At 31.5% G+C, this 17643-nt stretch overlaps 1 protein-coding gene across 7 annotated transcripts in view; it reads left to right on the top strand.

Moving 5' to 3' along the window:
• The window catches only part of EXOC2 (exocyst complex component 2), a 258548-nt gene that overhangs the window by 175057 nt on the left and 65848 nt on the right, over positions 1-17643 (top strand). For all 7 annotated transcript variants that reach the window (XM_007488046.3, XM_016431808.2, XM_007488048.3 and 4 more), the window contains 3 exons: positions 3067-3133; positions 7906-8022; positions 16389-16530. In XM_007488046.3, coding sequence (XP_007488108.1) covers positions 3067-3133; positions 7906-8022; positions 16389-16530 — 326 coding nt within the window. The remainder of the gene's footprint in view (positions 1-3066; positions 3134-7905; positions 8023-16388; positions 16531-17643) is intronic.

The following is a 17643-nucleotide window of genomic DNA, read 5'->3' on the forward strand; positions in this document are numbered from 1 at the left end:
TCAGAGAAACCTAAGAAGACTTAAATGAACCGATAAAGTGTGAAATGTATAGAACCAGGAGAACAATTTATACAACAGCAATATTGTAAAGATAGACAACTTTGAAAGACAGCAAAAGCAGTATAATGAAAAACAGTAATTTCAGAGTACTAATGATGAAACACAGGACCTACTTTCTGAAAGAGAGATGAAAGACTCAGAATTAGAAACACACATACGTATGCATAGAGACTTATTTTTTTACTTTATTTCCTTTAAGCATAGCCAGTGCAGAAACTTGTGTTGCTTGGCTCTATGCATGTTTGTATTGGGATTTCATTTTTCTTTCATTCTCACCTGCAAAAGTTGCAAATAGGAAGGAGAAAAAGCAATGTTTGAAAAAAATTAATTTAAAAAAATATTTCTAGCGTGCCTGTATTTTCATAGCCACCTCCTCAACACTATCATCTTTCCCTGAGTATAAAATGAAACCTTAGAGCTATTTTGATTTGCTATTCTTATTGTTAGTGATTTGTAAAAATCCTTAATATGATTCTTTTGAGACCTTTTTTCCTTATCTTTTGAGCACTCCAGCATTAGGAAATAGCTCTTGATCATATATGTATATTAATTTCTCATGTCTTGGATATCAGGCTGTTATCTGATCTGATACACAGGATTTTCCTAATACAGCTTCCTTTCTTAAACTAGTTGCCTTCGTTTTGTTCACACAAAAGCTTTATAACTTCATGAAATTAAAATTTTTGTCTTTTGCCATAATTTTCTATACTTTTTTTGCTTTAGAATTTTTTGTTAGTCATATCATAGCAACGAAAAGTACTTTACACTATTTTTATTAGGTTTTTTTATAATAATGTTATATTGGCATAAATCTAATTACTGTCAATCTGCATTCCAGTTTTCCCAGTAGTTTTTATCAAATAGAATATTCCTCTCAAAGTAATTTATATTCTGATTTATTATCTATTTAATCTGATTTATTTAATCACTGACTTGAGTTTTAAGTTTAATTCTTACTTACCCCACCAATTCCACTGATCTGATTTTCAACTTTTTAACTAGTTCTAAATAATATTGATGACTATTGCCTAATAATTTGAAGCCTAGAAGTACCATTTCATCTTCATTCTTTTCTTTCATTATTGTTCTTCAGATTCTAGAATGCTTTGTTTCTCCAAATAATATTGTTATTTTGCCTCACTCTATAGAATGCCTGCATGGCATTTTAAAATTTAATTGATTAAAATTAACATTGACTTAGATTTAATTGAGAAAAGTATTAAATACATAAGTTAATTTCACAAATTATTTTTGCCTGGAACACAGCTTCTGCCTTCTTTGAGTATACACTCTAATTTAAGCAGCAGCTAATAGACATAAAAAATAAAATTGATCATACTTTTACTACCCATATTGGAAACAGAACACTTTCTAGAATGTGGAAAACAGTGACATTTTCTTAATATTATTCTATTATATAATGTAATTGAATGGTGCTAATTATGTAAAATTGCTTTATAACTTTAAAGTTCTATATTAGCACCTGTTATCATTGCTATTACTATTAATATGACACTTTATTGCACAATGGCATTAAATGCTTGATATTAATTTAATCTATTATATGATCATTACAGAGAATATTGATTTTACCAATAAAAACGAATGCCATCCTGCTTTTCTTAATAAGGTATCATTAATAGAGTTGATAAAAATACTTACTGATATAGTTATCATTTTTGGTAACAAATCACCTTTATACATTAGTCTCAATGAACTTTAAAATTCCTTTCAACTCAAATCCATGATCCTATGATTCCCTACAGTGGTCTTATATGGTAGATTGTTGAAACAATATAGTCCTTATTCTAAATATAATTAAATTGAGTCTCCAAGAAGCAAAGGAATGTGCCCCCAAGTTATTGCTTTAATAATAATATTATTATTCTGCTAGTATAATTTACTAGAAGGACTGTGACTCAAACCCAGATCTTTTAATTCATTTATCTGGTTTTTTCTTATATATAACTCCACCTCATTATATATAGTGGAATTTCTTTATGTTGCTGTTTTTAGAGGCTTGGATTTAAGTTACAGATTAACTATTATAATTTATCTAGGATTTCAAACCTAAGGAAACTTGGATATCATGTAATTGTACTATGATGAGTTCTTTGGAAGTACATATATGCAAAGCTATGTTACTAGTTCCATTTTAATAAGATTATAACCTAAAAAATTTAATTTGTCAAATGATAATCGGGTTTTATAAAAATTTATGTCTCTAAAAAATTTTAAAGATACCAAAGGGAAAAATCATCCTTAAAATTATTTGTAATGAACTAAGTAATTTTAGCTACTTGGATAGTGTGCTATTCTTATATACTATGTTCATTAATTATGGATAATGCTCATGGGAAATTAGAAAGAAATATAGACCTGAAGATGATTCAGGAGACATGAAGAAGCAATGGCTAAATGATGATTTAGCACTTTAGATGATATGATTCAGTTAAAATAGAAACTCAGAAGTCTTAATGCTCACTCTTAATTGATGATTAAAAATTTAATAGATATGATTTTGAAATTTGCCCTAAATGAGAGTATTAGTAAGATCTATGTTCTAAGATTTTGAGGAGTTCTTAATATCTGAATCCTTGGGAATCTGCAGAAATTCTGAGTTGAGACAGCTTACAGAAGAATCCTAAAATAAAAACTGAGAGAATCCATATTGTTACCATAATGGTCAGGAAACATTGCTTTCCTTGAGTAATTGGCAGTTAGCCAGAAAATTATTTGTAACACAATGTGTAATCTTGACTAATACATTTTAAGCTAAATTAATAGATTAAATTTTTTATTTAAAAAAAAAAAAACCTCAACTTGGAATCATAGGAACACAGTTCAAAACCAACTTTGGTCTCAGTTTCCTAACCAAAAAGTGAACTTACTGGACTAAATGACCTCTAAGGCCCTTTTGGCTCTCGAATCAAAGGATAAGTCTTAGGATGCTAAAATCACAAAAAGATATTATTCTAACTACTATTTTACTTTTTTTCCTTTCAGCCTTTCAGTTGATGTTTCCTCTCCTGATTTATTTGGAAGTATCCATGAAGACTTAAGTTTATCTTCAGTAAGTAGAGAATAAAGAGAAAGGGTGTGTGTGTGTGTGTGTGTGTGTGTGTGTGTGTGTGTGTGTGTGTGTGTGTTTGTATGTGTGTGTGCACACACATTAGCCTTTAAAATTAACTGCAAAAATTATTTTCTAAATAAATACTAATTTCTTGAGATAATGTTGTTTCATAGAGTACTAGATACAAGTTAGGCCATTCTTCCACTCTCTGGCCTGATCACAGATAAGTCATTTTACCTTATTATCTATAATCTTCCTTACCTTCAAAATGAGACAATTGAGTTGCATGATCTCTAAGGCCTTGGCCAATTTTTTATTAAATGGTTCTATACCTCTAATATACTATTTGAATTAAAATTTAAGCTATAGTAGTATATTATGCTAAATTATTGAGTATTAACTTAATTCAACTGATACACCTATATGTCACTTTGAACTCACTAAGTAAAATTTTTTCTAAGTTTTCACAAAAAAGATTAACTTTTTCATCTCTGCTATGTATCAAAATTATTTGGCAATAATCTTATAGCTAAAATTGCAGTTCAAATTATATAATATCTAATGTGAATTGACATGGCTCCTTGGTACAATAGGTAGAAATATAAACAAAGTACTTCAAGTAATTTTCTGGTGTAAGGATTAGGGAAGACTTCATGGAGGATGTGACATTTTAGTCAGACCTTGTTTGTTGGCAAGGACTTCAGCAGAGATAAAGCAGTAGATTCAACAACAAATGCAGAACCTAGATGGCAAGAGTCTCTAAAGGATGTTTGTGGTACACGTCCTACAATTTGGCCAAAAAATATATTAGGCATATAGTATGTTTAAAGGACTAAAGTTACAATAGCCTAGAAAAGTAATTTGGGGTCCAATCACATAGAGCTTTAAATGCTAGGTTAAGGAGATTATATTTTTATTCAGTCATAGAGGGAAATGAAGTGATTGTTCTCATTTCATAGAAAAGCTATAGGATTGGAGCTGAAAAAAGAAACAGAAAATTTTAAGATAAAAATATAAATCAAGTTAAAAGTAAAGAAAACAGAGAAATTTCTAGAGAGTAGGAGTCAACGAAAGGGCAGTATTCAGAAGGTCAGGGTGATCAATTAAACTAATAATGATTACAGTACTTTAAAATTCTCTTAGAAAACTAGTTTGGGATTTGTAGAGGGATACTATATTTTAAATGACCAACCTATTATTCTGGATTCTATGCAAACACTATAAGGTAATAATAATACCTAGGCTTAGGGGTCAGAGAAGAGATTGGGGAATAATAGTAATGATGGTCTTCTGTTCGTTTCATTTTGACAAATAATTACTATATGCTAACTTTGAAAAGAACTGTGGGAAGGAGCAGCTTGGGATTCTCAAAGGAATATAATTCTCTCTCTTCACTTCCTTTTTTCCCCTTGTTCCATATTGCTGCATTAATTCTAGTGGCCCTATATAGTCTTGGTTTATTTGAAGATTTTGTCATTATATTTATAGCTAAAAGTATAGAGTGCTTCTACTTGAAAAATTTAGTACTTAAGAGGAGTAAAAGTAAGACCTGTGGAAGGTTTGGGGAGTTTACTTTTTGAAGGTAATTTTGGGAGCATCTAAATTAAAATATTGGAAAGTATAAGAATGGTTTAATAGTTATAACTTTAAGGAGTATAGTTGTATATCTTTTATTTACTCTAGAGGATTGAACTGTGTTTATTCTCACATCTATTGCACTGAATTTGAATTAATTATGAGTAATAATAACGATTAAGTGTAGTGTCTTGAAAGCCAAAATTAATCAGCTTGAAAATGAGGCAAAGGAGATTAAAGATGAGGCAAAGAAAATGAAAGATGACCTCCAAAGAAAATCAGACCAGAAGGAGAAGGATGACCAAAAAGGCAGGGAGGAAATTTAGTCTTTAAAAACTAGAATACAACAGTTAGAAGCACATGACTTCACAAGGCAGCAGGAAACTATAAAACAAAATCAAAAGAATGAAAAAATTGATGAAAATATGAAGCACCTCATCCACAAAACAGAAGATTTAGAAAACAGGTCCAGGAGAGACAACTTAAGAATCATTGGTCTGCCAGAAGACTACGACAAAAGAAAAAGCCTGGGCATCATTCTACAGGAAATTATCCAAGAAAACTGTCTCGACATTCTAGAGCAAGAGGGAAAAGTGGAGATTGAAAGAATCCACAAATCACCTTCTGTACTTAATCCCCATCTCACAACACCCAGGAATGTTATAGTCAAATTCAATAACTACCAGACCAAGGAAAAAATATTACAAGCTGCTAGGAAGAAGTCATTCAGATAACCATGGAACTACAGTTAGGATAACACAGGATCTGGCTACATCTGCCCTGAAGGATCAAAAGGCATTGAATATGATATTCCACAAAACTAGGTCTACAACCAAAAATCAACTACCCAGCAAAACTGGCTATATTCTTACAAGGGAAAGAATGGTCATTTAATACGTTGAGTAAATGGAGAAAACTTTGACAAGTACAGAGTAGAAACATTTTCCTGGAAAGTGCTTTTTGCCTTGTTTTTAGTAAGAGGATCTTAAATCAAGGTACTAAATTAGTCATAGTTATTCCAGAGAATACATTCATACATTAATAGCCATAGGAAAAAGTACTGCAGAGTGAATCATGGTAGCAATATGAACTCAGTTCTTAGAATTTTGTTTACAAAAATAATTCTTCTAAAGTATAATGCAATATTATATTTTTCAGCATATAGATCTTATAATAAAGGAGAAAGTGTTTCAATAGGTAGATTAGATTAGAAGTTTAGAGAATTAGATTCTCATCCTTATTCAATCATTAAGGATAAGTTGCCAAAATGGGAGAAATCACTTGACCTCTGTTTTCCCCTTACAGAATGAAATTATTGAATCAATCAATAAACCTTTAATATGTGCCAGGTATTATGCTAAACACTGATACTACAAGAAGAGGCAAATTATAGTCCTTTGCCCTCAAGGAACTTACAGTCTACAGGCAGAAGACAACATGCAAAACAATATACAAAGTACACTATACATATGTTAAATAGAAAATAACAGAAAAAAAAGTCAGTGGAATTAAGAGGACTTGGGAAAGACTTCCTGTAAAAGATGGAATTTTATTTGCTATTTGAGGAAATACAGAGAAGTCAGGAGATAGTGTTGAAGAGAAACAGCATTCCAGGCATAGGAGACAGCCAGAGAAAATGCCCAGAGCCAAGAGATAGTGTTGTGTTTGTGGTATAGCTTGGAGATCAATGTCTCTAGGATCAAAGAATTTATGTCAGGAATTAAGGTTTAGGAATACTGAAAAGGTAGGAAGGGACTTGGTTGTGAAGAGCCAAAGAGAGCAATTTCTATTTGATCACGAAGGTAATAGGGAGCCACTGGAGTAGGGGAATATGACAGGACCTGCACTTTAGGAAAATTGCTTTGGTAAGTGACTGAAGGATGGATTGGAGAGGGAAGAAACTTGAGGTAGGCAGACAAACCAGCAGGCAATTGCAATAGTACAGGCATGAGATGATGAGGGTCCCCCTACCAGGGTGATGGTAGTGCCAGAGAAGATAAGGGAATGATTTGGAGAAATGTTGCAGAGAAGAAATTGAGAGACTTTTACAACAGATTAGGTATGGGGGGAGAGGGGTTTAGAGAAAGTGAGTATTCTAGGATGATTCCTATATTGCAAACCTGAGGGAAAGTAATGGTATTATACTCTACAGTAATAGAGAAGGTAGGAAGTAGTGAAAGTTTGGAGGAAAGTTCAATTTTGGACATGCTTAGTTTAAGATGCCTTCTAAAACTTTAATTCAAGGAATCTAAAAGGTAGTTGGAGATTTGATATTAGAGGTCAACATAGAGGTTGGGGCAAGATAAGTAGATTTGAGAATCATCAGCATAGAGAAGGTAATTAAATCAATGGAAACTAAAGAGATCCACCAAGTGAACTAGTATAAAGAAAGAGAAGAGGGCCCAAAACAGAGCCTAGGGGAACAAATATGGTTAGAGGGCATGAACCAGATGAGAACCATCAAAGGAGACTGAGAAGGAGCAATCACATAGGTTGAAGGAGAACCAAGAGAGTAGTGTCCCAAAAACCTAAAGGAAAGAGAGTATCAAGGAGGAGAATGTGATTAGCAGTATCAAAGACTTTAGAGAGGTCAAGGAGAATGAGGATTGAGAAACGGCCATAGGATGAAGCAACAAAGAGATCTGGTAATTTGGTACACATCTTGCCCATTTCATAAAGACATTGAGAAACCTTGTAGGTAATCATTATATATTAAGGCATAATTCTTTTTGAAAAGGTCATAAAGTATTTTTTAATTAAAGGTAGCAAGTTTTCATATTTTCTTTGTAACAGTTATAGAAATGTCTATTTACAAAGCTTTCTTTTTAAGATTAAGGGTTAGATTATATAAACATCTAAAAAAAATCACTAATACAATAGAATTCTTTACAGGCAGATGGGGTATATGTGTATATACATTACTTATGGGTTATATCAGACATTTGTTATATGTAGTGGTTAAATTTTGTACAGATCATGATTTTATTTCTAGTTTATCCAAATAAACGTAATAATAAATCATTATAAAGGATTCTCCTATAGTTCTCAATAAACAATTAAGAAACAAAACTATCGATTGATATTTATAAAAGAATATGTTCAAAACAAATTTAAGAATGGATAAGTATTCTCTGTTACTGTCATACTGTTTGTTTACTGTTTTAAATTTAATTCTCTCAAAATCTACTTTGCTTTAGGAGCAGCGGCTTTTGATAGTGCTAAGTAATTGCTGTTACCTAGAACGTCACACTTTCTTAAATATAGCTGAACATTTTGAAAAACACAACTTTCAAGGAATAGAAAAAATAACACAGGTGAGCAGAAGTGTTCCTGTAAAACTGACAAGATAATTATTTTAATGCAACTTATTTTTCAGGTTATTTTCCCAGTCATCTCTCTATCCCTTCCAACTACTTGAAGGATTCCCTTCCTTCTCCCTATTACTATCTATTTATATATGTATATAATATATTGTTTAAATCTTAAACTAAATATATATATATATATATATAAAACATATATCCATAATACTCTATTTTTATTTGCTTTGAGAGCTTTTTACTGTCAAAGTTGTATATTAATTAGTCCTCTCTGAGAAGAATTATTTGCCTCCTATATAAAAATACCTTTCAAAAATGAAAGAAAAGTACATGAAAGGAAAACTCCCCCAAACACAATTCTTTAGGAACTATCTGGTTTAAGCCTCAAAGAAAGACTTTAAGGCTACAAAAATAATCCTACAGTCCTCAAGACAGAACACAAAGCAGCTCCTTCAACTAACTGAAAGAAACACACGTCTTTCTTCTGCTTCCCTCTCCCAACTAAACTTTTATTCCTTTCTTGCTCATTGGTGCCATTTTACCACAGCTATAGTGCTAATGAGTTCAATTTAAAAACACATTCCTTTATATTAAGAAAATAAGCCTGTCACATAAGAGATAACAAAGATTTTTTGTCCCCAAAACATTTATTTTTCCTCCTTTAAAATGAAGAGCTTGAACTGAACTCAAGTCCTGTGATTAAATATCTGTAGTTTTAAGAAGTAGTTACATTTTGCTGTTTATGTTAGTTTCCTTGATTATGAAGAGTTGGAAAAATGAAATAACCTTAATAAAGGTTTATTTTTTCCTGGGCAAAGAATTATCAGATTTCTAAGTAAGACTGTTAGAATTACTTTTAATGTCAGTACAATTTTTTCATTGCAAAGAATGGAAGATCATAATCTTGCTAATCTTATATTCTAAGTGCATTCTTGATGAATTGCATCGTTTTTAAGATGATGGCTTTTATTCATGAACTCTAGATTGGGATTTTTTTTTTCAAAGAATGAAAATGTCAAGGTGGGCGGCTTTATGTGTATGTCTCGTTTTCCTGCCTTTTCGTAAAGATTAATCATCCTGATGAGAAATGTTGTGACTTAGGGCCTTTAGGGCCAAGTGTCTAGTTTATTTCCAGAAATTTTTTGTTGTTTACAAGTAAAAGGTTATCTCTTCTAGTACAGCATGAATATTTTCATCTCAAAATGGTACCTCATTTTTATAACAGTATCTAATAATGGTACCAGCATATTTGCTGGAGATCATTTTGAATGCCAGCCAAAAATTGTATGAGATGATTAGGAGCTAGTTATAGCAGAAGTAAAAATTTTGGTTTTTTTCTAGTTCCTGGTATAAGCCTAAATCCTCAATAGTTTTACAAAGTAACAAGTAGGAACTACTTGTTTTTTACACAGTAATAAATAGGAACATAATTTAGGAAGACACCAAGTTGTTACACTAAAAACAACTTGAATGTATCTTTCCTATTTTTAATAAAGGCTACTTTAAGGACTAACATTGCCCAGAAAATATAGTACATAGCTAAAAGGTGCTTTTCTTCCTATCCTCAGAAGTTAATAATTTATAAAAAATAATTCAATCTTGAATTTTAAATTGATCAACCTTGTCTGAATTTGGCAGCAAATCATAGAAAGCAGAAATTCTTAACCTCTTTTTGGTTCTATTGTCTCTTTTGGCAGACTGCAGAAACCTGTAAACCTCTTCCCAGAATAATGTTTTTCAATGCATAAAAGAAAATAGATAAGACTGCAGAGAAATCAAATGTTAAAATATAGTTATCAAAGCATATATTTTAAAAGTTCATAGACCTTTGTTTAAGATACCCTGATATAGTGCATAATATCTCTGTTGTCATTCCCCATTTTAGGTGAACTCATTGATGACAGGAAACCACTGCAAAGGTGTAGAACTTTATGTTGACAAAAAGGTGCTGCAAACTAACAATGAACATCAAAACCTTATCTCTTTCCTTTTCAAAAGCCAGTGGTCTCTGAGAAGGATACAATTGGAAGTTAATTTATTCTCATTTCTAATTCTATTGAAGCTATTGCTTCTCAAAAGATTGTTACTCTTCAAAGAATGCATTGCATTCTAGGGAATCTGCTCAGATTTGCTGTTGGTCATCATTTGACTAGTTAACAGTGATATCTTTCAGCTAGGATTCATTCTTTTACTGATAGCATTCTTTTGTATGAACTTAGGGCAAGTAGGATATGAAATATTTGAGAGAAAAGTTTTTATTTGAATCTCATTTTTCCCTTTCTCTGGCTTCAGTGTGTGAATTAAATTCAAGTCAGTATATGAAAAGGAAACAATTGTGGGCACAAAGCTAAAATAATAAAACACACATGCATATCCTCTTAAGTATATATCCAGTTCTCATGGTTGTATGCATTCAAAATTAGAGCTGAAATTCTTTTTAAATGACAAAAAGTTAGATGGAAGTTATAGAACATATATAATTTTTTAATATGGAGGAATGTGTTTGTTTAAATAAAACCACATCAAGAAAATTAAATTTGGCACCCTCCCAGGTTGACAGACCTGTGTTCTGGACTTTGTGAGCAGCCATTGTTTCCAGAATCAGATGGCCACACCAGCTGATCCCTCAGGGTGCTCTTTTAAAACATTTCCCATTACAAACCTTAAGCCAAACTTATTTCACTTTGGTCACGAGTAATTTTTTTTTTTTACAAATAATCAATTTCCTTCCATTTAAATTCAGAGTCATTCTTAGTGGCACTTCCTTGGTTCTATTTTTTTTCTTGAAGAATTGTCTTCAAAAGTCCCAAGGTTTTCATTCAACAATTATAAAAGTGAATAAAAGGATGCCAGCTCATTTTCAATATGCTATCAAAATTTACTGCAAGTAGGTTCTACCTTTAGTCCCCACTTTAAAGTCTTATTTAAGGAAGGGAATAGAAGAGGAAGGAACCTGTGGCTGTACTGTTAAAGTAATCAAAGTCTTAGCATATAGTTTGTTTTAATAAATGTTATTGTGCAATTCCAGAGAATAGTTTTATCTCTTTAACAATAGTATTCTATTTTCTATCATTCTAAGTGGAAAAGATAACCATTTGAGGTTTCAGAGACTAGCCAATAGCCTGCTGATGGTGAATATATCATCTTCATTTCAAACCTGTTTAGTAATTTAACTTTGGCCCCTATGGCCTCTTTACCTCTACATTTTAACCTAGATATGAACTAGATACTTATTTTTGCTGTGTCAGTAAGTTCCTTTTCAGAAAAATTTATTCTGAAAACTTCTCTGTGAAATGTTTTTTACATTTAATGATTAGATATTATTTTAGTATAACCCCAAATAATTTTTTAGCTTTATTAACATGTTTTGTTTTTATGTTGCAAACATTTATAGATTACTCCCATTTCTGGAGGGGACTCTTGCAACCAAAGTAAAACAGCTAAGTAAAATAAAGGATACAGTGAACTCATCTGAAAGTACATGCAGCATTTACATTTGTTTAATTAGGGAGATCAGGCTAAGTAATCTAAAAGGATAGACTAGGGGGCAGTTAGGTGGCTCAGTGGATTGAGAGCCATGCCCAGAGGCTGAAGGTCCTGGATTCAAATCTGGCCTTGGACACTTTCTAGCTGTATGACTCTGGGCAAGTCACTTAACCCCCATTGACTACCCCTTACCATTCTTCTGCCCTGGCACCAGTACCCAGTATTGATTCTAATCTAGATGGAAGGTAAGTGTTTAAAATTAAAAAAAAAAAATTAAATAGGTCAGTGTAAAAGATTGTATGGGTACAATGACATAATAAAGATTGGGAACTCTATATTAAATTTCATGGAAATTTAGTGATGATTGTAATTGCCAGGCAAATAATCATGGGGAAGACAGACTTGATTAATCTGGGTCTCAGAGTCTAAAAAAGTCAGTTGTGGAGTGCCTTAAGGAAGACAGGACCCCATCTGACACAATTAACATAAATTAGTCTTTCATACTTTTTGTTCATAATAACAAAGGAGGGCACAAGCCATATGTGTTTGCTTCACTTTGAAGTATAGTAGTAGCATGTGCACATGAGGAAGAAACAATATTACAGGCACTGATCAGTAAACCTGTGGGAAAACCTAGGGGCTTTCCCACTACTACTTATTATTGACTTCTTGTCACATCCCCGTAGCAGCTGTTCTAAACCTCTTCTACTGTCCTCAGGTCCCCATCTTTATCTCTGACCCCTCATCTTCAGCTTATTACATGGACTCACACCATGATGACTAGACTTCATGGTTCTGTAATTGTACTCCTTCTCCCAGCCTTAAGCCTGAACTTCACTTAACTCTTATAATTCTTGTCAAGTTCAAATAAGTTAATGTATGTACAGTGCTTTGGAGACCTTGAAGGAATATATAAATGTCAGTTTTATTATTACTATTATTATTATCTTTCTGACAACTATGTATTACCCCCTTTTCACTATCTTAGAAACATCCCTTAAGTAACTTAGGGGAAGCACTTATGCATGTACATGCCATTAATTAGCCTCATCATTTTTTATATCCCACAGTGAGTTTTTTTTTTAATTTTCTGGGTCCTCTTTCCATATTCCCACCAGAACAACTCCCTTCTTCCTGCTGCTCTGACAAGATGGGAGGAAGCAGTGAGAATAGCAGAAAGAAGCAGTAATTAGCCTCAATATTTGTTACACCTAAAGACATGCTAAGTGAAATAAAATTGTTGCTCTCCACTAAGGTGCTATGTTTTAAAACAAACATCTGAATTTAACTTACATGTAAAAAAGTAACTTAACACATGCTTACCTATAATTTATAGATTGGTGATACAGTGATAGGAACACACTGAGACAAAGAGATATTGTGTGTGTGTGTACACATATTGGGGAAAGTTTCCAGATTACATTCTGGAGTATTCTTTTGTTAAAAGCCTTAATAAAATAAACCAGTGCTGTCTTTACTAGGGAATACAAAGTTTATAAATTTATCATTTATTTGGCATTGTCTACATTTGACAGATTGTTGTTTAATAATATTTTTATAATGTCATCTTTCCATCTGTCCCGACAGCTATCTGTAAAGCATTCAGAATAAATATTAATATGCCTGAACCTAATTTCATAATTTGTAATAATGATTCCAGTGTAGATTTTTGACATACTTGAATTAAACTATTTCTATGGAGACAGTCAAATTGCAATTATTCTCTTTATCATCTTTGAAATAAAAAACATCCTTCATCTCTGTTTTATTCAGGAACTAATAATTTTCTTCCAAATAGAAACTAAAAACTTTGCAGTATAAAATAAACTAGACACCTTAAAATGTCAGGCACATTCTTATTTTTAATTGTCAACATTTATGATTGAAAATGAAATATGATGAAAGTGATATAATTGAGTTAATCAGATTATACTTTTCTCTCATAGTTATAACACGATTTGATATATAAAATCAGAATATCTTTTAAAATATATTTTATCTTCAAATTACTATATATACATATATTTAGTAATAGTTCATTCATTTATATAGAGCACTTTTTGTTTTACAAAGCTATCACAACTCCATGAAGTATGTAGTATAATTTATTCTGTATTAATTAATGTAAATGTATCATTTATATATACTTATGGTATTATGTAAAATATATTTGTAAACTATATATACACACATTTATAGTATATTTATGTATATATATGTATGTACATATGTATATAGTATATATAGCAAAAATGAGACTTAGAGGAAGGCAGGTAAGTAGCTCAGTAGATAGAGCACCAAACCTAGAGATGGGAGATCCTGAATTCAAATTTGGCCTCAGATGCTTCCTAGTTATGTGTCCCTGGGCAAGTTAACTTCCAATGCTTAGCTCTTACAGCTCTTCTGCCTTGTATCCAATATTTAGTATGGATTCTAATACAGAGGATAAGGGTTTAAAAAAATGAGGCTTAAAAGTATTAGATGTTTTTCCTGGGGTCTCATAACTAGTGTGATGCCTCATAAATAATACATGTTTATTGAATTGAATTAAATTCTTTTTATCAGTATGCTTTCCTTATTGGCCCTACTAAATTGTTAGCCATGGAAAGGAATCATATTTAAGTTATAGTTGTCTCTCCCCCAGCACCTGGTATGTGCATTTTATGAGATAGGTGTTTATGATCACGAGTAGGGAACATTCTAGAAAGCAAAAATACAGTATGAGTAAAGGCATTCAGCAAGAATGACCATGGCATGTGTAATAGACAGTAAGGAAACTGAACTCACTAAGGTATGTATTGGGAATATATTAGGAAATAACATTCAACAGATATTATGGTAGATCTTGAAACTGACTACCTCAATATGATAGTAAATAGGGAAATACTTAATAGTTATGTTAGAATAATATGAGGACATGGTCCTCCATGATGTAAAATGTATTCTACACATTAATTCCATTTAATAAACCATTTAGTAAATTCTTTTATTTAGCATGCTTAATTTTTTTAAGCTCTTTATGTTTTCTTCATTTTTTCCCGCCGGTTAATGGTTTACCATAATTTTATCACCTGCTGAGAAAAGGACATGGAACTGTAGGAAAGAAGGAAGAACAAGAGCATTGAACCCAACATCTCCCTTTTTCAGGCTTCAGAAGGATGTTCCCTGATTCTGCATTTAACTAGTGTTGTCAACAGTAATAATAGATCTTCTGTCTCTATTAGTCATTAATATTTTGAGAACCAGCCTGACATGGTAGAAAGAACTTTGGTCTTGGAATCAGAAGATCCAAGTTCAAAATCCTATCTTATCGTCAGGACCTTAGGCACAAGGCATTTCATGGCTAGGTCTGTGAATTCACTATTTTCTCTGAGTTTTGGTTTCTTCTCTAAAATGGGAATTCTTTTACTACTTACTTATTTTGAGGAAAGCATTTTGCAGGTTGTAAGCACCTTTTAAAATGAATACTATTATTAACATTAATGCTAATAATAATTATAACTAGCATTTATATAGCTCTTTCATTTTTGCAAAGCACTTTACATATGTTAACTCATTCAACTGCACTGTACAATAATGTTTCAGATTTTTTTCAAGTAGAGGCCATCTCCATCAATACTTAAGCATAATTACATTTATAATCAAGATATAGGATATCGCTTAAGCTATCAAATAACTATAAAAATGTAAACAGGATCCAGATTCATTAATTTGCTAATCAGTTTTCCCTGCTATTACCTTACATTTTGCACAGATAATTCCAAAGAATTTTTGCAATTACACATTTTCCTTAGAAGAGCTTTTTTTATGAACAAGCTAATTTGACCCAAAAAAAATTTTAGTTGGTAATTGTAACTTTTAAAAATTGTACAGTATGTGGGTTCAGGCCAGATTCACATTATCCTCTATACCTTTGGTATCTCATATGTTGTTAATCAATTTTTATAGTGAATACTATGAGGCATAGTAAGATCTCAAAATGCTTTCCAACTTATCAGAAAAGATAGCTTATTCTAAATAGCTTTAACATTTAATGTATGGTATTATATTATCTATATTATAATTCATTTAACCCTGACAATCCAATTAGATATGTATATTGTCAGCCAACTAGAATATTTGACCAAAATAGGAGATTACCTGAACCATGTGACTAGATTGAAATTTATTTTGTCCTAAAGACTATGAAAAGGTAATTTATGTTATTTCACTTTTGAAAGACCATTGGGTTATCTGGTGCCATACTTGGCTCAGCTGAATTATTAAATCAGCTGATGAAGAATATTTAATTGTTTAATTAGTTAGTTAATAAATATTTATTAAGCACCTACCAGGTGCTAGAAAGCTGGGCCTACAAAGAAAAGTAAGATAGCCTACTTGAAGAATTCCAATTTCATTCCTTGTTTCATTTCTTAAAATATGCCCCTGTTATATTCAGCAAATATTATTTGCAGTTGTAATATCAAAAAGAAATTCATATTATCATGTTTTATAAATGTCCATTTTAAAACAAAATAGGTAATTGAAAAAAATGATAAATTTGACTAAATACTCACTGGGCTTTTTGACTATAGCTTCCTCTATGCTACATCCTTAATATTTATACTTCCTTTCTTTATCTAGACAACTGGTATAATGTTCTTAACACAATTCATAGTTAAACCTTGGTGATTAAAATTATTTAAGTTGCCTGAGGTAAAAGTGCTCTTAGTGAATTTTAAAAAGTATAGCTCTTTCCTTGAAAAATGCTATTTTAATAGAATAAGTTAATTATAAAATACATTAAAGCATGTAACTTAATATCATTGCTCTCTCTTGTTCTCCTATATAGAAGATAAATCCTAAGCATTTTCTCCAAATTTATGTATTTATAGGTTAGCATGACTTCATTGAAAGAATTAGATCAAAGGCTATTTGAAAATTATATTGAGTTGAAAGCAGATCCTATTGTTGGCTCCCTAGAACCCGGAATTTATGCAGGTTATTTTGATTGGAAAGACTGCTTGACTCCAACAGGTAAACAGTTTTAAATTATAAATATTTTAAAGGAAATAGAGCTTATTAGTTGATGCTATATAAAGCTTAAAAAAACACATATGGTTAAATCACTCTCCATTTTATTCAAACTTTTCTCAGGTTTACTATTTGGTTTTAGATGGTAAAAAACAAAAACAAAAGGTATCCTAGGTTTTCGTGAATTCTTTTGGTGTTGTTAATAGCTTGTAAATTGTCCTTAAGTACTCTAAAATTATTGTGTCATTTAATAATTGATTGTCAATTATCCTTTTCATGATCCTCCATTGTTTATGTATAATAGGTAGATTGTAAGTGACAGCTTTATGCATTGAATTTATGACAGCCGTCAATTATTTCTTAAAAGCTGGTCACTTCTACATGAGTCCTCATTGTTGATGAGGAAAAGGTGAAAGTTAAAAAAAATGTGTGGGAGTAAAATTACTACAAGAATCTAGCAAAGAAAATTAAACCACAGAAGAATGAATGAATGGTACAGTAATGAGATCGCTATAATGTCAGATAGTCACTTCAGCTGTCCTACAGCATGTTTTAAAATAATGAACTTCTCTCACTTGGCAGAAGTGAACTTTTTGATTCCTTAAATACCAAGGTACCTGTTAATTGCTCTAATATACAAAGAAAATGTCAACAAAATTCTAATCACTTATAAAATGTTCACACTATACATGTCTTCTTAGCTCTCTCTATATATGTATATATATATACATATATATGTACTATCTTCATTTTTTTTATTAATCATTCAAAATAATTAAACAGACACTAAGGCAGGCACTATGCTATGTGCTTGGAAAGATATGAAAAGTCATGTGAAATTTCTTCCCTCAAAGAACTTGAAATCTAGCAGGGAAGATAAGTTAATTGAAAATTATAATGTAATTAAAGTAAGAAACAAAAGTACAAATGCAATACTATCTTTTGCTTTCATCACAAATAGTGATAATGAAATCCCAGTTTAAAGAAACCAAAATGATTAAGAACATTTTAAGGAAAGTCTTTACTTTTCTCAAATCATAGTTCATAGTTCAAAGTCCCAGCATCTTTCTTTATGATTTATTCTCTCTACCTCTCCTTTCCTACACATCCCTATAC

This window comes from Monodelphis domestica, chromosome 3 (assembly GCF_027887165.1).
Source record: "Monodelphis domestica isolate mMonDom1 chromosome 3, mMonDom1.pri, whole genome shotgun sequence".
Taxonomy (NCBI): domain Eukaryota; kingdom Metazoa; phylum Chordata; class Mammalia; order Didelphimorphia; family Didelphidae; genus Monodelphis; species Monodelphis domestica.